Raw genomic sequence first — 25,665 nt, forward strand, 5'->3', positions numbered from 1 at the left:
CTAATTACTATTCAATTCAGCCCATTGAGTTGACTCTGCCATTTACTCAGATCACGATTATTCTGGTAAATATTTACTCCACTTTCCTGCCATTGTCCCATAATCCTCAATTCACTTACTGATATATAAAAAAACTATCTCAGCCTTGAATGCAACCCAGGCTCAACAGCCCTCTGTCGTATCAAGTTCCACAGATTACTGCCCTCAGGAGAAATCCCAATCTGTCCTAAAAATGCAATCTCTTATTTGGAAGTTACTTCCTCTGGTCCCAGACTCACTCACTTTTCCACATCTAGCCTGTCAAGTCTCCTCAGAATCTTGTACGTGACAATAAGTTACCTCTAATTCTTCTAACTTCTAATAAGCACAGGCGCAACCTATTCAGTTCTTCTCATAAGACATTCTTTGCATACCTGATATCATCATGGTCAACTTTCTCTGGACTGCCTCCAATACCAATATATCCTTCCTCAGGTAAAGGGCCCTAAACTGTTCACAGTATTCAGTTGTGGCCTGACTAAGACCTTAAATAGGTTTACTATAACCTTCCTACATTTATACTCTATTGAAAAGGCCAACCTCCCATTTGCCTCCCTATTACTCACTGAAATTGGATGAAGACATTCATGGACGTGATTCCAAATTCCTCTATTCTAAACTTTTCTCCATTTAATATTCAGTTCTTCACCTCCTGACAAACTGCATTACCTCATTTTCCCATCTGCCAAGCTTTCACTCATTTGCTTAACCTGTCTATATCCCTCTCCAGATATCTAATGTCATCCTCACCACCTGCTTTCATATCAACTATCTCTTCTGCAAACTTAGCAATAGTACGTTCACTTTACTTATCCAAGTAATTCTTACATATATATTGCAAATAATGTTGGCCCCAGCGCTGATCCCTGTGGTACACCACTAGTTACAAGTTGCCATCCTGATCATGCTCCTTACCACAACTGTGGTAGTTAGCCAATCCTCTTTCCATGCTAACATACAGCCTCCAACACCCTGGACTCTTTGATTATTTCATGAGATGTGAATATCGTTGACTGTGCCAACAACTCTTCCCAAATTGTCCTTGAAAAGGTGGTGTTGAGCTGCCTCTTAAATTGCTTCACAAATATGACGTGGACTACCACAATGTTTAGGAGTGAGTTCTAGCATTTTGGTCAATAACAGAAGTAATTCGTTATATTCCACAGTCGGAATCCTGTGTTCACACTTGTCTGTTCTTGGTGGTTGAGGTCATGGCTTGGAAGGTGGTTTTGAAGAACCACCACTCATGCAATCAAGCCAGACTGATAGATTGTGGCCCCAGACTCTGCCACTTTGACTTTCCTCATCAATCACCCTGGGCTCTTTGCTTACTATTTCACGAGATGTGAATATCATTGGCTGTGCCAACAACTCTTCCCAAACTGACCTGCCTCTTAAATTGCTTCACAAATATGATGTGGATTGCAACAATGTTCAGGAGTGAGTTCCAGCATTTTGGTCAATAACAAAGAAGCAATGCGATATATCTTGCAGTCGGAATCCTGTGTTCACACTTGTCTGTTCTTGGTAATTGAGGTCATGGCTTGGAAGGTGCTTTTGAAGAACCACCACTCATGCAATCAAGTCAGATTGATAGATTGTGGCCCCAGACACTGCCATTTGATTTTCCTCATCAATCTACATTCTTTCCAGCCATGTTTCAGTCTCAAACTGCCACGCAATGCCTTCCGATACGGCTTAAAGGTAAGAATACACAAGATAATCAATCGTAGTTTGGGTTGTATAAATCTTAGCCTGCCAGAATTACTTTCTTAGACTTTAATTAGACTTTAATTGGCTGCATGAAATGGTTTGTTGGTCAGACTTGAATCATCATACTCAAAGGAAGCAATGCCAATAATATCATTAAACTCCTCTTTTTGTTAAAAAAGGACAAGCTCTTGATTTATTTTTACAACTTACTGGTATTCACACCTGCACATTCAATGTCAAACTCAGACATCATAAATGAAATTACACCATTAATTTTGTTTTACAACACTCCAACAGATTAATTAATAATACAGTGAATACCAAGGCTGATTAATGTGAAATTAAAATTTGACCAAAAAGCATGTAAAATCGAGATGTGAGATAACAAATGGGGGAAGGGCAGAAGGTAAGAAATGCAGCATCATAGAAGGTGCTCCTCCAGGGAGTGTATTTTACCAACTACAACTGCTCAATATAAACAAACACTCTGACATGATCCTCGGGTTTTAATGTAAACCATAGCCCCATACAGTAGGTACCATTTAAATAAGTTAATAGATACAAGCCTTGAGCAAATCCAGCCTCCAGCCGGACCCCCCGCTTCTTGGAGCTCGGACCTTCCTCCAGCTCCGGGGGGTTGTTGAGCTCCTGGGCTCCGGCCGCCGCCGAAGAAGCCGCGGGCGCCGGCTCTCTCTCCTCCACCGCCGACATTTTTAATTTGTTTTCTCGTTCACCCGGTAACCGTCACCTCCCCCTTCCCGGGCCCCGGAAATTATACAAAAATAAACAATAAACCCCCCACCACCGGGGACTGTCTCCTTTTCTTCACAACTTTTGTTTGAAAAGTTCCGACTTTAATTTGAAATGTATTTTAAAGGTATTTTCTGAGGTAAACGATGCCTGTCTGCCCCCCTCCCTCCGTCAGAAACCGCCCGCTGAGTCGATGAGAAAACCGCAGCCTCGCGCCGCCATCTTTGTTTTTCTTCTTCTTTCCGTCTCCTCCTTCAGTGATCCGCGTCATCCACGCCCCGCCCAATCAGAGCGCACCTTACTCCACCTGACCAATAACGGCCGGCTTTGCAGTTAAAAAGGAACCAACCCGGAATGTCGCTCTCCGATTCGTCCGCACCGACCGCAGCCTTTGGGATTGGTGGAGAGGTTCGCAGGCTCTTCACTGTCCCCGCCCCTTTACTACAATGGGCTCGAGGGGTTCAGGAGGAAGGTGTTCTCACTCATTCATTCAAGAGGAGATGGGCTCAATTTACTGTAATGGGCTGTGGGGGGACAGTGGTCATGTCTCATGTTGAGGAGGAAGGTGTTTCCTCTCATTCAACAGAAGAGGACCTATTTACTACAGAGGGTTTTTTTTGTGATGCAGCTGTAGTCTCCCATCGAGCCCTGAGGCTCAGGTTTAAATCCCACTGCTCCAGTGTGTGTAATAACATACTCGATTTTTTTTCAGTCATAAATCACACAACTATAGTCCAACACGTCTATTTGAAATCGCACGCGTTTGGAGTGTAGCCTCTTCATCAGGTGAAGACATGGAAAACAAAACGTGCAGGAAAAGGAATTCAGATAAATGATCAGCCATGGATGGTGATGAAAGACAGAGCATCTCAACAGTCAATTCCCTATTCCCATTCCTATTTCTGATCTTCTTCATACATGACAAGTTGTATATTTTCCAAACATTAATTTTATTTCCATGGTTTAAAAATGAATATTTAAGAATGGTCAGTTTATTTTTTCTCACTTGGGCACATTGTGACCCACAACTATTTAAATACCACTGTTAATATCATAGCCCCTCTCATGAGATATCAGAGGAACAATTCATAAACAAAATTTGACACTGAGACACTTGAACAGAGAAAGCACCCGACAGATATTGGGAATCTTAAGGTTATTGAAGTGAAATGTTAAGAAGAGCAGGTGAACACCCCCAATAAGGGAACTCACCTGACTGAACTAATTATAATCACCACAGTATCCAGTGCTACTCTTCACCGAACACGGATTACTTTCCTTTTCAGCTTAATGATCGAACTATCTTTTGAATGCCATAATTGAATCTGACTCCAACACTCTCTCTTGCAGACCATTCCAAAGGTTGAAGATTTTCAATCATTAATGAAATATGTTCTGGATCTCTCCCAAAACACCAATTCATATGGATCTTGCTTCAAATCATTTGCAGTAAGTTCTTCACATGGACAAATTTGCAGCTTAGAGCATTTGTTTAAATTTTATATCATACTGTGGTGGCACGGTGCTTGGCATTGCTACCTCACAGCACTAGGGACCCAGGTTCAATTCCAGCCTCAGGTGAGTGTCTGTCTGGAGTTTGCATATTCTCCCTGTCTGCATGGGTTTCCTCCCACTGTCCAAAGATGTGCAGGTTAGGTGGATTGACCATGCGAAATTGCTCTGTGATGTGTAGGTTATGTGGATTAGTCATACTAAATGCAGAAGAACGGGATGATCCTGGGTGGGATGCTCTTTGGTGTGTCAGTGCAGGCTCAATGGGACAAATGGCCTCTTTCTGCACTGTCGGGATTTTATGATCTCTGTCTGATTTCTTGCACATGCTGCTTTCTGAAAGGGACATTTTACTGTCATGTTCAGTACTGCAGTCTCTATATTTTCATACATACTTCTAAATTAGGTGTGAATGAAATCCCCCCATTTCACTATTTTAGCGACCAGTCCGCCCCTCACCCCTTCCATTCCTTATTCATTTTTCCATTACATGTGTTATGATCCCCTCCTCTTTATATATAATTATTGTAGACAGGCTAAATCTAGTTACCATGTCTCTAAAATATGAGATAAATATGATCGCATACTTTGAGTCCATTACTACAGCTTGTTAAGGTCTCTTGCCGAAGATGGAGGTGAGAGGAGTGGTATGGACACATGTTTTACACTTCCTGTGGTGGCGGAGAAGGGGCCAGGAGTGGGGTGTGGGCTGGTTGTGGGCGCATGGACCTGACGAGGGAGTCGCAGAGGAAATGGCCTCTCTGGAATGCTGGCTGGGAGAGAAAAATATACCTGGTGGTGGGGTCCGTTTGTAGGTAGCAGAGGCTGAAGTGATGTATCCGGAGGTTGGTGGGGTGTAAGGTGAGGACGGTTAGGGATGGGTTCTGTCCTTGTTCGGTTGGGAGGGGTGGGGTTCAAGGGCGGTGTTGCAGGATGTGGAGGAGATGTGCTGGAGGGCATTGTCGACCATGTGGGAAGAGAAATTGCGAACTTGGAAGGAGGCGGCCCTCTGGGATTTTCTACGGTGGAATTGGTCATCCTGGGAACAGATGTGGCGGAGGAATTGGGAATAAGGGATTGTGTTTTTACAGGAGGTGGGGTGGGAGGAGGCGTAATCTAGGTAGCTGCGGGAGTCGGTGGGCTTGTAGTAGATGTCCACGGTTAGTCGGTAGCCAAAGATGGAGAGGTCCTGGAAAGGGAGATGGTCCAGGTGAATTTGAGGTCGGGGGGAAAGGTGTTGATAAAGATGACGAACTGTTCAAACTCCTTATGAGAGCATGAAGTGGCACCAATATGGTCATCGATGTACTGGAGGAACAGGTGTAGCTGAGGAAAATGGACTGTTCCACGTACTCGACAAAGAGGCAGGCATAGCTGGGTCCCAGGCGGGTGCCCATGGCTACCCCTTTAGTTTGGTACATTGGTTTGGATGCCATCTGAGGTTTGTGCGGATCACTTCAGTGGGAACGTGCAGTCCCGGGCTCAGTGAGCAGCACTGCAAGCAAAGCTCACAGAATCCCGACAGGGAAACAGGCCCTTCAACCCAATAAGTCCACACTGACCCTCTGAAGAGTAACCCACCCAGACCCATTCCCCTACCCCATTAGTCTACATTACCCCCTAAACAATACACCACACCTACACATCCCTGAACACTCTGGGACAATTGAGCTTGGTTAATTAACTTGCTCATGTTTGGATTGTGGGAGCACCCAGAGGAAACCCTTGCAGACATGGGGGGAGAATGTGCAAACTCCACAAAGACAGTCACCCTGAGGGTGGAATCGAACCCCGGTGCCTGGCGATGTGACACAGTGGCATTAATCACTGAGCTACTGTGCCACCCGTGAGTCAACCTGGGGTTGGGGGAAGATGGGAGGGGTGTGGGGGTGCTGTCTAGCAGAAAACAAAGAGAGCTCGCTGACGCTCCCACTGCACCCACTGTCAGAACGGGCAGAAGGTTGAGTCCTGGGGGTGACCCACATCAGTGTCGCTGGCGGAATCTGCTGCTGCCCCCTCTGGTGTCTCTGCAAGTTACTGGATGATGTGAACCTCCGCCTGCACTTGGGGCGGGCAAACGGCCTCTCCCCGGTGTGGACCCGATGGTGCCTCAGCAGGTTGGAGGCCTGAGTAAAGCCCTTCCCACACTCAGGGCAGGGGAATGGCCTCTCCCCCATGTGGACCCGCTGGTGCCTCAGCAGGGCAGAGGAACTACCAAAGGCCTTCCCACACTCAGAATAGCTGAAGGGCCTCTCCCCAGTGTGGACCCGCTGGTGCCTCAGCAGGTTGGAGGCCTGGGTAAAGTCCTTCCTGCACTCAGGACAGCTGAACGGTCTCTCCCCCGTGTGGACCCGCTGGTGGTCCAGCAAGTCAGAGGAGCGGGTAAAGTTCTTTCCACACTCAGGGCAGGAGAACGGCCTCTCCCCGATGTGGACCCGCCAGTGGGCCAGCAGGTTGGAGGATTTGCTGAAGGCCTTCCCGCACTCAGGGCAGGGGAAGAATCTCACCCCAGTGTGGACCTTCTGGTGGGCCACGAGAGTCGAGGCCTGGGCAAAGCTCTTCTCACACTCGGGGCAGGAGAATGGACTCTCCGCAGTATGGATCCACTGGTGGGCCAGCAGATTGGAGGAGCTGGTAAAGCCCTTCCCACACTTGGGGCAGGGGAATGGCAGCCGGTGACAAGCGGTGTCCCGCAGGGTTCAGTATTGGGGCCACAGCTGTTCGCATTATATATCAATGATCTGGATGAAGGGACTGGGGGCATTCTAGCGAAGTTTGCAGATGATACGAAGTTAGGTGGACAGGCAGGTAGTACTGAGGAAGTGGGGAGGCTACAGAACGATCTAGACAGTTTGGGAGAGTGGTCCAGGAAATGGCTGATGGAATTCAACATGAACAAATGTGAGGTCTTGCACTTTGGCAAAAAGAATAAAAGCACAGACTACTTTCTAAACGGTGAGAAAATTCGTAAAGCCAAAGTACAAGAGATCTAGGAATGCTAGTCGAGGATTCTCTAAAGGTCAACATGCAGGTTGAGTCTGTGATTAAGAAAGTGAATGCAACTTATCTCAAGAGGGTTGGAATATAAAAGCACCGTTATGCTACTGAGACTTTATAAAGCTCTGGTTAGGCCCTATTTGGAGTACTGTGTCCAGTTTTGGTCCCCACACCTCAGGAAGGACATACTGGCACTGGAACATGTCCAGCGGAGATTCACACGGATGATCCCTGGAATGACAGGTCTAGCATATGAGGAACGGCTGAGGATCCTGGGATTGTATTCGTTGGAGTTTAGAAGATTAAGGGGAGACTTACTAGGGATGTACAAGATAATACATGGCTTAGAAAAGGTGGATGCTAGGAAATTGTTTCCGTTAGGTGAGGAGACTAGGACCCGTGGACACAGCCTTAAAATTAGAGGGTGTCAATTCAGAACAGAAATGCGGAGACATTTCTTCAGCCAGAGAGTGGGTGGCCTGTGGAATTCATTGCCACGGAGTGCAGTGGAGGCCGGGACGCGAAATGTCTTCAAGGCAGAGATTGATAGATTCTTGTTGGTCTCGAGGAATTAAGGGCTACGGGGAGAATGTGGGTAAGTGGAGTTGAAATGCCCATCAGCCATGATTGAATGGCGGAGTGGATTCAATGGGCCGAATGGCCTTACTTCGACTCCTATGTCTTATGGTCTTATGGTCTCTCCCCAGTGTGACTGCACCGATGAGTCTCCAGGGCAGACGGGAAACTGAAGCATTTCCCACAGTCACCACACTTCCACAGTTTCTCCATGGGGCAGGATTCCTCGGGTTTCACCATGGTTGAAGTTTCAGCCGCACACAAACGTGTGTACAGCCCCTCCCCGGTGTGAATTCCTCTTTCCAGGCCGTATAACTGTTTATGGCTCCACACTCAGTGCACTGCAACAGTAGGGTCTCTCATCCAGTCCCACTGATGCTGAAAACATTATGAAACAGGAACCAAAAAGCATTGCTCCATCTCACAGAATCATAGTTGAAAATCTGTGCTGTCCCGATGGATTGAATGACTGTCAGACATTGATGTGAAAATGATGACTGCAGACGCTGGAGATCAGAGTCGAAAAGTGTAGTGTTGGAAAAACACAGCACATCAGGCAGCTTCCGAGGAGCAGGAGAGTCAAGCATAAGCTGTTGATTTTGGAACTTCCATCTTCAGATAGTCTGTAAAAAGCGATTACAAAAGTCATCATTGTCAATCCGGGGGGAGGTGGGGTCGGAATGAGACAACAAGGTATTGACACCGACACCAGAAAGAAACTGAACATAGAGACGTGGCAAATGTTAGTGGCAAGCCAGAGTCAGAGAGAGACACAGCACAGAAACATACCTTTTGGTCCAACTCATCCATGTCGACCAGATATCCAAAATTAATCTAGTTCCATTTGCCAGCATTTGGCCAATAACCCTCTAAACCCCTCCTATTCATATACCTATCCAGGTGCCTGTTAAATGTCAAAATTGTACCAGCACCCACCACTTCCTCTGGCAAATTTGTACACGCACCACCTTCTGCATGAAAACATGTCCTTTAGGTCTGTTTCTAACAAATTGCTCTCCATCTAAACCCGTAGCACTATGGCAATCCCAGTCTATGTTTGAAAAGTTAAAATCCCTAACAATAACCATCCTATTACTCTTACAGGTAACTCAAATCTCCATACAAATTTGTTTCTCAATTTCCCACTGACCATGAAGGTGTCTACAACACAATCCCAATAAGGTGATCATCCCTTCCTTATTTCTCAGTTCCAACCAAATAACCTTCCTGGATGTATTCCTAGGAATATCCTCCTTAAGTCCAACAGGAATACTATCCCTTATCAAAAACACCACTCCCTCTCACCTCCTGCCTCCCTTTCTATCCTTCCTGTAGCATTTGTATCCTGGAACATTAAGCTGCCAGTCCTGCCCATCCCTGAGCCACGTTTCTGTAATTGCTATGATAACATATCCCATCTTCCTAATTATGCCCTGAGTTCAACTGCCTTCCCTGTTAGGCCTCTTGCAATGAAGTAAATGCAGTTTAATTTGTTAGTCCTACCTTGCTCTCTGCTTTGTCCCTTCCTGACCTGACTGTTTGACTCACTCCCTTTCCCAACTGTACCAGTCTCATGTTGATCTCTTTCCTCACTATTTCCCTGGGTACCTCCCCACCCACCCCACCTTACCAGTTTAATTCCTCCCGAGCAGCTCTTGCAAATTTCCCTGCCAGTATATTAGCTCTCTTCCAACATTCAGGTGCAATCTATCCTTCTTGTACAGGTCACATCTACTTCAGAAGAGATTCCAATAATCCAAAAATGTGAACCCTTCTCCCATGCACCAGCTCCTCAGCCATGTATTCATCTGCTCTATCCACTCTATTCCAACCTTCACTAGCTCAGAGCACTGGCAGTAATCCAGATTTTTCTTGACTCTAGGACCTCTGTTTTTAAGTTTGTGCCTGACTTTCTACACTTTCCCTTCAGAATCGCATCCTTTTCCCTTCCTATGTCATTGGTTCCAATGTGTACAATGACCTCCAACCGGTCCCTCTCCCTTTTGAGAACATTCTGCACCCTCTAGGAGACATCCTTGATCCTGGCACCAGGGAGGCGACACACCATTCTGATTTTTCGCTGCTAACCACAGAAGCGTCAGTTTGTACCTCTGACTAGAGAGCTCCTTATCACAATTGATCACTTGGAACCCGACGTACCCCTCATTGCATGAGAGCATGTCTCGAGACCAGAAACTTGGCTGTTCGTGCTATGTTCCCTGAGAGATCATCACCCCCCACATTTTCCAAAACAGCAGACTTGTTTGAAATGGGGACAGCCACAGAAGACTCCTACACTACCTGCCTACCCCTCCTACCTTTCCTGGAGTTAACCCATCTCCCTGAATGTAGCTGCGGCTTTTCTCCCTTCCTATCATTGCCAAACCATCATATCCCCAGGTCTTGTAAATTCCTCATTACCTCGAACCGTCACTGCAACTTATCCACGCGATCCAATAGGATTTGCAAACAAACACATTTACTACAGACATAATCACCAGTAACATGTAAACTCTCCCTAATCTCCCACATCTGACAGGAAGAGCATATCACTCTCACAAACGCCACCATTGCTCCTTCACAATCTACAGACCCAGAAAATAGCACCGTCTTTTTGCTCTAAAAAAGTGCTCCGGGCAAACACAGTACTTGTGGTTTATATTTTTTTAATTTAATCAAGAGACAGATGTCAGTAAAACATATAATCAAGAAAGACTCCACTCCATTTACGACTGCAGACTTACAGCTGGGTTACACGTTCAAGACTATACACTTCGCTGTTCCTGTTCTGTGAGCTCCCCGACACAGGTTCCTCCATGGTCAGCTGTGAATTTTGCTGTTCATTAACCTTTCCCAGATGCACTGCAATGTCCAGTAACTGTGCAGATTCACTGCAATGTAAATTTCTTTTTCTCTCTCCCTCATTTTGGACTCCTATCCATGCCCCTTATAAACCTCTATAAGGTCATCTCTCAGCCTCCTACGCTCCAGGGAAAACAGCCGCAGTCTTTTTAGCCTCTCCCTATAACTCAAACCCTCCAACTCTGGAAACAGCCTTGTAAATCATTTCCAAACTCTTTTAAAGTTTCACAACATCTTTCTAACATAGCAGATCGGAACTGAATGCAGTATTCCAAAAGTGGCCTAACTAATGTCATGTACAGCCATAACATGACTCCCAACTCCTGTACTCAATGCTCTGATCAATAAAGGCAAGCGCCACCAAACGCTTTCTTCACTACCGTGTCTCCCTGTGACTGCACTTTCACAGAACTACAAATCTGCACTCCATGGTCTCTTGATACAGGAACACTCTCCATGGCCTTACCATTAAGTGTGTAAATCCTGCCCTGATGTGCCTTTCCAAAATGCAACACCTCACATTTATCTAAATGAAACTTTATCTGCCACTCCTTGGCCCATCAGCCCCCATCAGCCCATCCGTTCAATTCTAATTAAGATTGAACTTTCTTTCCTCTCTTATTTCCTAAACGCTGAAAATCTCCATCCCACACATTCTCCCTCCATTCTCACTTTGCTGAACCTAATCCGTGCTGTACCTCATCCTGAAGGGTCTGGTTTACGCTGATTTACAGCCCACGCTAGGGAGTTCTAATTGAAACATACAGAATACTGATTGGCCTGGACAGGGGTGGATGTTGGGAAGATGTCTCCATTGGTAGGAGAGACTAGGTCCCAAGGGCACAGCCTCAGAGTAAAGGGAAGACCTTTTAGAACGCAGATAAAGGGGAAACCTTTGTAGCCAGAGAGTGCGAAACCTATGGAATTCATTGCCACAGAGACTGTGTTGGGCAAGTCACTGAGTATATTCAAGACAGAGATAAATAGGTTCTTGTGTATCAAGGATATTGAGGGTTGCGGGGAGAAAGCAAGAGAATGGGGTTGAGAAACTTGTCAGCCATGATTGAATGGTGGAGCAGACCTGATTGGCTGAATGGCCTAATTTCTGCTCCTCGGTCTTATGGTCTCTTGTTGTCCTGGACATCGTGAGAGAGAACTGGGAGCAGGAGTAGGCCATTTGGTCTTTCAAGACTGCACCAACATTGAACTGGATATGAATATACCTACATCTTGGTGGATCGGCTGGGACCTTTTTCACTGGAGCATAGGAGGTTGAGAGGTGATCTTATCAAGCTTTATAAAGTCATGAGGGGTATAGATGAGGTAAATGACGGGTTTCCTTTCCTTAGAGTGGGGGTTTCAAGGTTAGGGAGCAAATTTTGAAGGTGAGTGGAGAAAGATTTTAAAAATACACGAGGGACACCTTTGTTTTCCCATAGAGAATGGTTCGTATGTGGAATGAATGTCCAGAGGAAGCGGGGATGCAGGTACAGTTACAACGTTTAAAAAACATTTGGATAAGGACACGAATGGGAAAGGTTTGGAGGTGTTATGGACTAGGCCAGACCACTCAAAACATTCTTAAGCAGGCAGCGCAGACCATAACTTTGCTATTTGTTTCAGTAAGTGCACAGTGAAAATTACCCGAAGTTAGCTTGGTTGACTACCAGGATTTAAAACAGATAAATATATTCACAAGAATACAGAATGAAAGACAAAGAACAGAATATAGAATACTCACAGAACTCAGTCTCTCAAAACTAGACTTAATTATGCTGTTCCTTTCTCCACACAGTCCACTGCTGAACTCACTCAAACAAGGCCTCAGCTTTCACAACAGATCACTTGTCTTTCATTATGCAGGTCACTTCGAAAACATAAAAGATTGGGCCTAAAGTCTCATCTGTTGACGTGTAAACAAAAAAGCCGACCAATACCCTTTTCACTTCTGGCCCATTTTGGAGCCCGGGGCCACTTTACCACCACTCTGAAAAAAAACCAAGGACATAGTATCCTTGAAAAGAAGGACCAGCTTTTAGAAAAAGGACCAGCTTTGTGACAGAGGGATATAGGCTAAACACTGGTAGATGGGATTAGTTTAGTTTGCGAACATAGCATGGACTAGTTGGACTGAAGGGTCTATTTCTGTGCTGTATGGTCCTGTAATGGTCTCAAAACCATTTTCTTGCCTTCCCCTATAACCATCCACTTCTTTGTTGTTCAAAAGTCAGATGACCTCAGCCTTGAATATATTCAATGACCACCCCCTCCATTCCCACCCCACCCCAATTGCAGGAAGTCAACCCCATTTTTGAACTCAATTCCTATTGCCTTGCTGACTGCTTGCTGCACTTGTCTGACAACTAGTGCAGAAGGACGCTGAGGACCCTTTGTACATCCACACATCATTCCTGATGAAGAGCTCGTGCCCAAAACATCGACTCTCCTGCTCCTCGGATGCTGCCTGACCTGCTGTGTTTTTCAAGCACCACACTTGACTCTGATCTCCAGCATCTGCAGTCCTCACTTTCTCCACATACCAATATATTATCATTTAAACCATGCATCTCCTTTCTGCCTTTTTTTAAAGCAATAGGCTTTAACTTTACATTGTGGTACTGCATTTGCTGTGCGTTTGCCAATTGAGACACAGACGTGGACCAACTTTTCCAAAGTCTGTCCCCTCCCTGGATTCACTCCCTTTCCCTTTAGTTCGTGCAAGTCAGCAACTGAATCCCAGAACGAAAAAGAAATGAAAAAGTGGGTGAGAAAAGAGAGTGCCGCACCCACAGATGTTGGACAGAGTTGCAGTCTGGGGTGAAGCTCAATCTTCATTCAAAGGGAGAGAGGAACAACCGCATCTTGAGAAACTCACAGCCCAACTTCCGCATTCAGACAAAGAGGCTGTTCTGAATGGCAGGAGGACCAGGCTCCTTCCGGTCCTCCGGGTCTCACCATTGGTCCTTCAGAAGGAAGTCAAGCGCTGTTTCCGCGGACAGCGACGAGCATGCTCAGTGCTTTTGCTGACACCGCAGTACATGCGCAGTTGTTGCTGACACCGCAGTACATGCGCAGTTGTCGCTGACACCGAGAAGCATGCGCAGTACGCTCTGTGGGGGTGCTGGCGATACTGACAGATTTTAAGCGTCCAAATGTCAATTGGAGAAAAAAAGCTGCAGCCACAATTTTATTTTTCCCTGTGGATCGACATTTTATTCCTTTTGAATTTCGTCCGGCTTTGTATGTCTTTTCCCCAGGATAGAGGAAGTTCAAAACTAGCGGCATAGGTTCAGGGTGAGAGGGGAAAGATTTAAAACGGACCTAAGGGGTAACTTTCATGTAGAGTGTGGTGTGTGTATGGAATGAGCTGCCCAGAGGAAGTGGTGGAGGCTGCTACAATTACAACATTTGAAAGGCATCAGGGTCAGGATGGGTATCTGAATAGGAAGGGGTGAGAGAGATATGGGGGAAATGCTGTCAAATGGGTCACTAGATCAATTTAGGATATCTGGAGGGCATGGGCGAGTTGGACTGAAGGATCTGTTTCTGTGCTGTATGACTCTATGCGTCTATTTTAATGCAAGTTTCAGAAACATGAGTGCAGCTTTTTAAAAAATAAATTAATATGCTTTTAGACGTTAACAATGTTTCTGAATATATCATTTTAGCTGTTCTTAATTTTGAAGATCAGCCATTTCTTGCGCACCCCTGTCTTCCAGGTAGAGTCATCACTATCGATTCTCTCTCTTTCCGGAGAGAGAGATACAGCAATCGAAGAGGGCACGAGAAAGCATAAAATGGTAGAAGGGAGGGAGAATGGACAGAGGAGTGGGGGTAGAGAGAGAGAGAGAAAATGACAGGGGACAGAGGGTGGGGTGCAGAAAATGAAGGGAAGAGAGAGAAGAAGGCTGAGCACAGAGAATTGGGAAGTGCAGAGTGTGAGGAGAGAGAGTGGATGAGGACCAAAAGTTTGGGGGACTGACAGTACAAATCTCACCTTCCTCAGGACTGGTGTCAGTGTCTCATGAATTGGAACCCACTCCACCCACAGCAGACCTGAGGCAATTGTTTCTCAATAAATGCTTGGCTAATGCAGTAGAATCATATAATCCAGACAGGCCATTTGGCCCATAAAATTCAGACTGACCTTCCAAACAGTATCCCATCCAGACCCACTCGTTTTTCCTGCAGTTCCCCATGGTTAACCAACCCTCAGTTGCACATATGTGGACACTTTAGCACGGCCGATCCACCCTGAACTGCACCCAGAGTTAACTCATGCAGACAGAAGGGTGAGAACGTGTTAAAGTCCACACAAACAGCTACTCAACACTGGTACCGAACCCAGGTCCCTGACATTGTGAGTCAGTGGTACGAACCAATGAGCCATCGTGCTGCCCAGAGCTTACATGTTCTGTTTTGTCCGAGTAGTTTCTAACTTCTCGTGTGCCCTCAGCAGAGGCTCTCTCCTCCTGACATTATTGGACCACACCCACTGCAACCTCCCTTTCCCACTTCTCCAGCCATGAGCACATCGGTTCCTGAATCCTGGCACCAAACAGACACCAATGCCATCTGTGCTCCTGCTGACAACTGCAGAGAACGGAGACCATCCCTGTCACTGTTCTGTCCCTTACCACCACCTCCCCGTCCCCAATGTTGTTTTTACTCCCACTGCCCAACCAGTCAGCTCCTCCCACCTGCAGCCCTCGCTCAGATCCCCTTTACCTGCCAGACCTGCACTTACACCCTCCTGACCCTGTCCACTGATGCAAACAAAAGGCTCTCTCCAGAAGGGAATGACCGTCTCCCAGAATAAAGTGCCTGGTTAACTTTCCCACTTTACCCTCAACATGTCTGCAGCCTGGCTTCCAGCTCCATCTCTCTGAACGAATGTCCTCCAGGATGTGTTTGCCCTGGATCACGGCATCCAGAGCCTCCCTCCTTCTGCAAATTGAAAGACAAGCCCCACCCCGCCCTCTCCAATGTGTGTTGTATAACTGATAGCCAAGTACGGAACCCATGAGGATGGCCTCAACAGGGACCTTGGTTTCATGTCACACTATAAGTGACCCCACTCACACAGGCTTGTACCCATTACTCACACACGTTACCAAGCATGGTCAAATGCAAACTCATGCTCTTATGCACAAACACACACGCTCTCATGCATGCACACACATGAGTTTATGGGGTGAAATTGTAATTGCAGAATTTTATTTGCAGATACATTATATTTTGCTCAAAAAGCACACAATCTTCAGGCAGTCAATCCATGTGACATGTTATAAATCCCTACTTTGGAAACAGAACCAATCTGACTCAAGATTGGGTTGCAGACAGACTCCAACATGAGTGAATCAGAGGGTTTTTTTTCCCCAGAAAATGATTTCATCATTAGATTCTGAACTCCAGATTTCTGACTGAATTCCAATTCCGCCATCTGCTGTGGTGGGATTAAAACCCAGGAGTCCCGAGGAGTCTCCAGAACTGGGTTGATAGTCCAATCGATAATGGCACTCGGCCCTTGTTCCTTCAATCACCCTGTGATGTCACATGAACTCACTGGTGCCTCCGCAGGTTGGAGGAGGAGGTGATGCCGTTCCCGCACTGAGAGTCGGTGAGCATGCTGTGCCTGGTGTGGACCCGCTAGTGCGTCTGCAGGCTGGAAGAATTAATGAATCCCTTCCTGTGCCTGGAGCAGGTGATTAGCCATTCCCTGTTGTGGACTCGCTGGTGAACCTCTAAAATCTCAAAACATATAATCAAGAAAGCACCCACTCTCTTCACTACTGCAGACTTACGGCAAGGTACACGTTAAAAACTATGCAGTAATCTGTTCCTGTGCTGTGAGCTCTCCTACACATGTTCCTCCAAGATCAGCTATTAATTTTGTTGTTTGTTAATTTTTCCAAGATGTCCAGAGATATATGATTTCAAACAGCAAAGGCAGTAACTATGCAGATTCACTGCTGTATCCGTTAATAGTATACGTTTCTTTCTCTCTTTCTCTCTCTCTCTCTCCCTTACAGACCATATGCTTGCTGCCTTTGGCTGTGTTTCTCCATTTTGAAATTGCTGTTGTCTTGATTCTTTTACTCTAAAGTTCCAAAACAATGCATCAGCATATAAAACATTAATTGCTGCTCCTGGAATTCAAGGAAATCGCCTCCAACACTGAAAATACCTCAAAAAAGGAGCAGCTCTTACAGCCACAAATTTTCCAGTCCTCCATCTTGGATTAGTTCTTGGTGAACCTTCCCATCTCCCAGGTTACAGTTATTCAAATAATTTGTTTTTCTATTTTTGCTATAAAAGTGGATAACCTCACGTTTATCCACACTAACTGCACCTGACATATATTTGCCCACTCATTCAGTCTATCCAAATAACATTGTATCCTCCTCACAGCTCACCCTTCCACCCAGCTTCGTGTCATCTGCAATTTGTGACAAATTCCAATTAGTTCCCTCATCTAAATCATTGAGACATACTGTGAATACCTGGGGTCCTAGTCCCAATCCCTGCAGTTATAAAACATCAATCTGACTGACCATACAAAATAGCAGATGTTAGCTTGACGTTCACAACTGACGAAGACCTGATAACCAATTATGAACCACAGAATTACTAAATCACAGAATCAGGCCATTCAGCCCATCGTGTCCATGCAGCTCTCGAAATGAGCTTTCTGATGTTGGGCCATTTTCCTGACGTTTCCTTGGAAACTGGTACATTGCTTGTCATCAAATAATTTTCCAATGCTCTTAACTGAATCTGCTTCAACCATTGTTCCATGCGATGTCTTCCAGATCTATTTACTCACTGTGTGAAATGTCTTTCTCACATCACATTTTCTTCCTTGTAATGGATTTGAAATCTGCAATCTTATTCTCAATGCTTTTCCCATGGTGAACAGTTTTTCACTGTCTTTTCTGGGAATGATTTTTCTCATAATTTTCAAAACTTCTTTTGAATCTGACTTCAGAGAGCAGTCCATGAGGCCAAGCCTCATCAACAACACAGAAACAACCGAGCATCTAAAGGCCCCTCAGTCATCACTGTGAGCCCCATAGCAACCATTGTTACCTGGGCGGCCATGCATTCCAAACCTGGTCTCTCAACATCACTAGTATTGGCCCACAGTTTGAGAAACTGTGATTCTCGCTACGACTATAAAAATGAAACTTTTTAAAAAGTGGTTGTTGCTGAGAAGTTTAATCCTTTCTGTCCAGTAGGAAGTCAATGATGTGTTTGAATTTGAATGACTCAGTGAATCCCTTCCCACATGTGGAGCAAGTGGACCACCACTCCCTGTGTGCCTGTGGGGATTAAATTCCAGGTCAAACTGGGAATTGGATCTCTTCCGACCACCTGAACATACGTCTGGTCACACTCCAGGGGGACTGTGGCTTGTGTGGCACAGGTCAGATCATTGGCTGGCTTAGTCCTGCTCCTCAGATGCTGCTGGCCTGCTGTGCTTTTCCAGCACTACTCTAATCTAGATTCTGGTTTCCAGCATCTGCACTCCTTGTTTTTACACAGTACATAAGGATGCCATTCACACTTTCATGTCTATAATAGTTCCTGAAGCACCCACCTATTCTCCACCCCTATCCCCATCATCTTGCAACTGTCCAGCATCCTCGGTAGTGCAGTGGTTAGTATCCCCATCTGTGACTCAGGAGACTGGGGGTGCAATTCCCCGATGGGGAGGATTTGATATTTTTATGGATGTCTTGTCACACAGAGGTAGTGACCCTAACCCTGGATCGGGTTCAAGTCCTGCCTGCTCCAGAGTTCAAAAGTTCACAAATATAGGAGCAGAATTAGGCCATTCAGCCCATCAAGTCTGCTGCATCATTCGATCCAGACTGCTCATCACCCCCATTTTCCTACCTGATGCCTTGAAAGGTTCAGAAAAGACTTACACTGATGTTTCCAGAGTTGGAGCATTTGGGAGAGGCTTAATAGGCAGGAGCTGTTTTCCCTGGAGGTTCGGAGGGTGAGGGGTGACCTTATGGAGGTTTATAAAACAATGAGAGGCATGGATAGGATAAACAGACAAGGTCTTTTCGATGGGGTGGGGGAGTCCAGAACTAGTCGGCATAGATTTAGGGTGAGAGGGGAAAGACGTAAAAGGGACCTAAGGGCCAACTTTTTCATGTAGAGGGTGTGATTGTTTGGAATGAGCTGCCAGAGGAAGTGGTGGAGGCTGGTACAATTACAGCATTTAACGGGCATCTGGATGGGTAGATGAATAGGAAGGGTTTAGAGGGATATGAGTCAAGTGCTGGCAAATGGGACTAGATTAGGTTAGGATATCTTTTGACATGGTCAAGTTGGACTGAAGAGTCTGTTTCCGTGCTGCACATCTCTATGACTCTATAACAAATGTTCAACGAACTGGTCTGCAATTTCCCACATATGGCCTCCCTCCCATTCTGAATACAGGTGTTACATTAGCATTTTTCCAATCCAATGGAACCGTAAGGTCATACGACACAGGAGCAGAAATTAGACCATTCAGTCCATCGAGTCTGCTCCACCATTCAATCATGGCTGAGATATTTCTCAACTCCATTCTCCAGCTTTCTTCCCATAACCTTTGATCCTCTTGACAATCAGGAACATATATATATCTCAGTCTTAAATAAACGCAGTGAATCTTTCCCATGTTAAGAGGTTTTTGGAATATTGTAACTAATGAGTTCACTATCTCTGCTGCCACTTCCTTCGGGACCCAGGGTGTAGGCCATCAGCACCAGTGGACTTGTCTGTCCTCAATCCTAATAGTTTCCTGTGTACCTTTACCCTCTCAATGTTGATTGTTTAAGTCCTACCCTTTCTATAGCCTCTAACTTGCCAATTCTAATAGGAATAGTTCTGTTGTCTGCCAACGTAAAAACTGAGATCATCTCTGCCACTTCAGTGTTCCCCCATGAACTAACAGTTTTCATCTTCCAAGGTACCACACTTAGCTCAGCGACTCTGTTCCCATTAGCATACCAACAGAAGCTTTTGCTGTCCTTTTTGATATTTTAGAAACAAAATCAATAAAATTTAGATGAGACCACCAAAGCTGGAAACAAGACAATTTATTATGAACTTGCAAGTAAGGGCTTCAATTGTATCAGCAAATGAGCAAATTAGAACTCAGGTTAGTGTACAGTTTTTCCCTTTGAGTTGAGTGAAGTCATCTCTCCAGACTCCTAATGACCCAATCTCTCTCACTGTACCAGACCACTGCCCAGCTGCGCTCCACCCTTATTACTTCCCCCTTCCCCAGGTTGGCAACCTTCCTCTCTGTAAATGCTGACACATACATTTATTTTGTCGACAATACATCTAGATCTGGTTTAACATTTTGTATCAATTCTGCTGGTACATTCCATCCTCAGACATTTCATTAACTTGTATCATTTTGTATAGCTTAAGCATTTCGGTTATCTCAGCTTTTTGCTGAAAGCATAATTTTACAAAAAGAACTTTTTGTTATAGTAATTACACACCAAAGTTAGTATTTAATTAACCACAATTATACACTGAAAAGTCCCTAAATACCTGCAGGATGAATAGTTCTCTTGCTGTACCCCTTTTCTGTATGCTTTTTCTATATCTGCAAAAACAACACTTTACCCCATTTCTAACAATTCCCCCATTTCTTTTCTTTACCATTTGTTGTTGTTACAATCTTATTTTCTGCCCTCTTTTCACCCTGTGGTGTCGAGGTTCACAATCTAGTCATTTCTGTCCTTCTAAGTTTGTCTTTTTTTAAACTCTAGGAGTAATTTGTTACTCTCTCTTTCTTGCGCTTGTGCTATTGTCATGACCATTATTGGTTGTTGTCCTCCCAAAGACATTACCAGCTCAGTCATTATCCACTTTAACACATTAAACCCTATCAGTAAGCCTACAATTATTAGTAGCACATAAAAGCCTAAATTCACGAACCATTTTCCCACCCGGTCAATCCCCAGTTACCCCATTCCCATCCCCATCCTTCATCTTTTCGGAGTTCATCTCCACTTTGTCTTGTATTGTTTATCTTTTTCTTTATGATTTCTGCCTTATCTTCCACTATGGAAGAGGTGTCTGGGATGAAGGTGCAGCATTCTTTACCAATCAGAGCACAAGTTCCCCCTTTTTCGGCCAAAAGATAGTCTAAAGCCATTCGATTTTGTAAAGCTGTTAGTCTTGTGGCAATCATTTCAGTGGTTATGGCCGATATTTGAGATTGAGTTTCCCCCATTGTGCTGGCGGTACCATTAATTAAATTTTCAAGGGCGCCTGCCAGTTTCTGTATTTCCACCTCTGCCCTTGTAGTGCCGTAGCTTGGGAGCAGTGTCCATAGTAGATGGTCTCCTTCAGTGACCTCTCGGGTCTTACGTCTTATCCCCCCTCCTTTCTCAGGTTGGGCTCATGCTTTTCTATTCGGAGGTGAGGGACTATATAAGCGAGGGAACAGCAGCCACTCCAACCTTTCTGGTTTTGAGGAAGTGTTTATCACACAAACATCTTTTTCCCCAGGAATAAATGGATAGGCCTTCAGACCGCATACCCAATATGTTCCGTTTAATATTCGGGGAGTGGTCGTGGCAGTGTGGTGTGGACACAAGATGATTTTCCTAGTTGGAAAGGTGCAGCATCATTCTGATGACAGAAACAGGTGGTATTCACTGCTCCTTTCGGTGGGGAAATTCTAAGACTATCAATAGCGCCCTGATTTCTTGGAGCTGGCCTTGGGAACCATCCCGCAAAGCTCTATTTGCTTCTTTCAAATCTCCACTTTGTATTATTTGAACCCACATCAAATTGTTGTACATCGTACACTTCTTTTTTAGTGAATGGTATTACCGAGGTGGGGATTCCAGATTCGCCATGGTGTGGGACCTCTGCACAGACCCAACAGTCGGCAAGTCCCTTTTGTTCAGCATAATTTTGGCATAGTGAAGTAAAGTGATTTTTCCCATCTCCTTGAATAGTTAGTGCTACTAACGTTACAATACTATACTAATACCCGCTCATCTCTAACCCCTGTCTACAGTCCTGCCTATCTGTCTTAATCTTTTAGGTGCCAGGGAGAAGTGAGTCCACACAGCCCTTACAATCAATAACAATATGTATATCAGCAAATGTTCAAAGAGTCTTTTGTCTCAGTTCATTCTTTCTTTTTCAGCTTAACTTTCAGAGGGTTGTCTGTAGGATGAGCATGCCACTCCGCCAATGGGGCGTTCAGAGGACCTTTAACGGGAGTGTGATGACTCCACCCTTCCTCAGCAGTCCGAATAGCTGTCTCAGTCGTCAGGAGGATTAGGAATGGTCCCTCCCAGCTCGGGTACAGTTTGGTATCTTTCCAGGTCTGGATCAGGACCCAATCACCCGGTTGTATTCAATGTACTGCAAACTCGAGTGGTGGTGTCTGTACCAACAGGCCTTTATTCCTAAGAATAGACAAAGAAGCGCCGAGCGCCACAATATAGTTCATTAAAAACTTCTTGAACTCTGACCAGCCGTTAGGCAGTCTTTCAGCCTTGAGAATGCTTCCCTCTATCCGGTCTACTACAGTATATTCATTGCACTTTTTAGCCTCAATCATCCGGGAGGACCCGTCGATAAACATCCGAGCCCTCGCATGCAACAGTACGTCTCTTAAGTTCATTCGCACTTTAGTCTGATATTCAGTAATATCAAAGCAGTCATGTTCTGGATTGCCAGGGGCCACCCCATTCTCTCCACCACAGAAATGCAGCTGGATTCAAGCAACTGTCTGTGACTAACACAAGGTCATCCTGTTCTATTAAGATTGTCTCATATTTCAAGATCCTAGAGTCTGTGAGCCATTGTCCTGCATTCTGATTTAAGAATTCTTTTGCCTTTTATTCCAGAAACCTTGAGACCTTTGTTAGTTAATTTAACACCGCTAGGTCTAAAGCTTAGGGATGATCGTGCTGCTCCCATATCCATTAAAAATACTGTTTCCTCTCCTTCAGGTCCCACCCTTCAAATTTATCTAGGGTTCCCGGTGGGTCACAGGAGGAGGGAACCCCTGACTCCCCTAATCTTCATCAAAAATCATCAATGATACCGCTTCTCTTTGTCATCCTAACCTTGGACATTATCTTTTAAAATGTCCTGTTTTTCTGCAGTAATAACATCCTGCCAGTTGCTTCCGTCCCCTACCATCTGCTCTCTATCTGTTCTCTGATACTAACTTTCTCGTCGTAATTTCTTCAACTGCTGCAACCATTATTTTAGCTTTTTGTTTTTGTTTCTCCTCTTCCCTTCTCACACACACTTTCTGTGCCTCATATAACAGATCTTCGATCTGTTTTTCACTCCAGCCTTCTAATTTCTGTAATTTCTTTTGTATGTCCGGCCATGATTTAGTCACAAATTGGACCTTTAAAAGACCCTGTGCTACCAGATCATCGGGATTCATTCCCGAATATTTTCTACTGGCTTCTTTTAATCTCTGTAAAAAGGCTGATGGGACTTCCACCTTTTCCTGTCTTACTTCAAAGGCTTAAAAAAATTCTGAGATTTAGGTGCTGCTTCTTTAATATCCAAAATGACCATTTCTCGAAAGTCCCTCATTTTTCCTCTATCGTGTTCATCCATACCCTTCCAACGTGGGTCCACATTGGGGAATTTGTTTTTGGCTGGTATCACTCCCTCACCCACCGGATGTCTCTCTTTTCCATTCCCTCAGAGCAGCTCTTCTAATCAAGCCCCTTTCTTCTCCTGACCGTACCTGATGTGGGCTGCTGACTACTAAGGCTCCCCTAAAAGTAAGTTTCCGACTCTCCTCTACCAATAAGGCTGTTGCTGCCACTGCCTGCACACACTCTGGCCAGTAATGGAGCTTTCCATTCTTTAATTAACAATGAATTAATGCAGTCATGTTTTAAATTAACCATGAATCAATATGACAGATTACTGAGAATGTATGAAGGAATCCTGCCAATTAATATTGATTCAGGCTAACACAATTGAATTATTATAAATATTAATTATTAACTATATATATTATATAATTCAGGATGGAAACACAACAAGTGATTGAAACATTTTAAAAACTGTAATCGCGTAGTTCTGTTTGCTTACCAGTCACTTGTGACTTCTCATTCTGTTTCTGTAATTGTTTTGCTTGAGCACATTCACTTTTAAGAACCTCAACAGATTCCATAGCACCTTTTGCAGTTAATTAAATCCCCAATTTGGTGGCAATATCTCGTCATGAGCGCAAAACTGATTCTTCGTGCCCCTCCTCACAAAACTGTTGCTATAATCCAATTAACTTGTTTTTCGTTCCCACTCCCTTGGGCTTAAAATTTAAGGATGACCTTGATGCCCCCGTATCGACTCGGAAAACTACATCCTCTTTGTAAGGTCCCACCTTTAAATTTATCAAGGGTTCCTGGTGGGTCCCCGGGGGCAGGAACTCCTGACACCCTTATTTTTCATCAAGATTCATAAACGGCACTGCCTTTACTTCCTTTTTCGGATCTGGACACTCTCTCTTAAAGTGACCTGTCTTTCCACAGTAATAACATCCCGCCTGTGGGGATTTCCACTTTGATCCTTGTTCCTGTCTACCAGATCCCTTAACATCTCCTCCCCGATCCTTACTCCTCCCTTTAGTTTCAACATGCTGCCCGCCACCATTCCGGTTTCCTTCTCCTTTTAGTTTTGTCCTTTTCTTTATTACCTCATTAACCGTGGCTTATCATTATTTTTGCCTTCTGTTTCTGCTTCTCATGTTACGTTGCCAGATCAATTGCTGAGCCGATTTAACCAACTGAACAGCTTTAGGGCCACCTCATGGCCATTCCTCATCATCCAATGTTTTGTTTAGACCTTGATTCTTTTAAAGAAATATTGCAATATTTCTTGCTCCCTGTAATCTCAAATACAATTTATCAATTGATGCTTGCTTTTCATTAAAGCCTGTTCCTAACTATACATTTTAGAATCTTACTTGTAAATATATATTTATATATTATAAATTCATTTATTCAGTGTTTAATATTCAAAATGCACACAGTTCCCAACTCTGAAATCCACCACAATCACCCGGTTCCAGTCCCCTGATTCAAATCCAAAACTAGTTCTCCCAAGTAGCCCTGACCAGTCGTTGCTCAATTACAATGCTATAGGTCGTGAAATAGCCAGAGCTGCCTTAAAAGGATTTGTCTATTCAAGTTAAAACTTCAACTGTCCTCCATAAATCGCTTTTATGTAAGGATAAAAGAGATTAATTAGAAACTGACAGTAAGGCAGTCAAGACCTGTAAAAAGAACATTTTATTTCATCATCTTGCAAAATCTTTAACCTTAAAAGAACTAATGTTAAAATTTCCATAATAGAAATCAGATTCAAAACAGTCCCGGATCTTAAGCTTCAGGGAACATTCAAACACCAACAAACAAATGTGCATTCACACTGAATCACAAAGGGTTAAACTTTCTACGAGCTGTACAGCTCTTCTCTATCTCTCTCTCTCTTTCTCTCTCTCTCACACACACACACAGCATGTCTCACAGACACTTTGAGTTTCCCGCAATGACTCCTCTAGCTTTTGAATATTTTTCTGGGCGTCTGGCCATAAGTTAGTTGCGAAGTGCACCTTCAATAGCCCTTCAGCTACTAGCCGTTCAGACATGAAGCATAATCTAATTCCTCCTGACTGTAAGGCTGTTTTTCATTGACATTTTATCTTTTTTTTATCCTTTCCTCGCGTCTGAGGATTGTACTTCCAATCTCTTAATATTTTTCCTAAAGGACAGTCCGTTGGGATGTGGTCCTTGGACGTCCCTCTCATGCCCTCTTCTAAACTTAAATCACTATTTTTATTCCCCATTTCTATGATCGGCCGTTTCTTTATATAATTTAGTTAACCTTACTGAGGTCTAGTGTCACCTTCTTCCACACCCACTTCAGGGTCCTGACCTTCGTGTGGGGGATTACCCCTCTTAACAACCAGTCTAAGGCTGGGTGATCGAATCAGGTAGACACCTTACTCATCAGATTAATCTTAGCCAATTAAACACTTTAATTTAAGAGCTGCCAATGACCCGTACTTCTCGTACGTCCCGTACTTCTTGCACGTCCCCGACCACCAAGCCAATACTTGAAGGTCCCTTTTCTTACCTTGGTCTGTGCACATGCGTTACCTGGTTGAATTCGCGCGCCCTTATCCCACGGCAATACCCC

The 25,665-nt window shown here is 44.6% G+C and overlaps 3 protein-coding genes across 4 annotated transcripts in view; 1 reads left to right on the plus strand and 2 right to left on the minus strand.

The window, feature by feature from the left end:
• The window catches only part of LOC140460630 (uncharacterized), a 569,010-nt gene extending 555,661 nt beyond the window's left edge, over nucleotides 1-13,349 (minus strand). Inside the window, exons 1-2 of one of the 2 annotated variants that reach the window (XR_011954251.1) lie at nucleotides 13,236-13,349; nucleotides 2,909-3,279 (exon numbers count right to left, since the gene is read on the minus strand). The gene's annotated coding sequence lies outside the window, so the exon portion shown is untranslated. Of the gene's footprint in view, nucleotides 1-2,908; nucleotides 3,280-13,235 lie in introns of those variants that run through there. The other variant, XM_072555241.1, reaches the window with a different exon arrangement.
• LOC140460632 (uncharacterized) overlaps nucleotides 1-25,665 on the plus strand; it is a 1,198,404-nt gene that overhangs the window by 353,936 nt on the left and 818,803 nt on the right. The window lies entirely within an intron of this gene.
• On the minus strand, nucleotides 3,429-6,713 carry LOC140461052 (uncharacterized; the record flags this gene model as incomplete). The annotated part of the gene is made up of 1 exon (XM_072555835.1): nucleotides 3,429-6,713. A coding segment is annotated over one exon (867 nt), but the record flags the coding sequence as incomplete, so codon positions are not given.

This window comes from Chiloscyllium punctatum, chromosome 36 (assembly GCF_047496795.1).
Source record: "Chiloscyllium punctatum isolate Juve2018m chromosome 36, sChiPun1.3, whole genome shotgun sequence".
NCBI classification, from domain to species: Eukaryota; Metazoa; Chordata; class Chondrichthyes; order Orectolobiformes; family Hemiscylliidae; genus Chiloscyllium; species Chiloscyllium punctatum.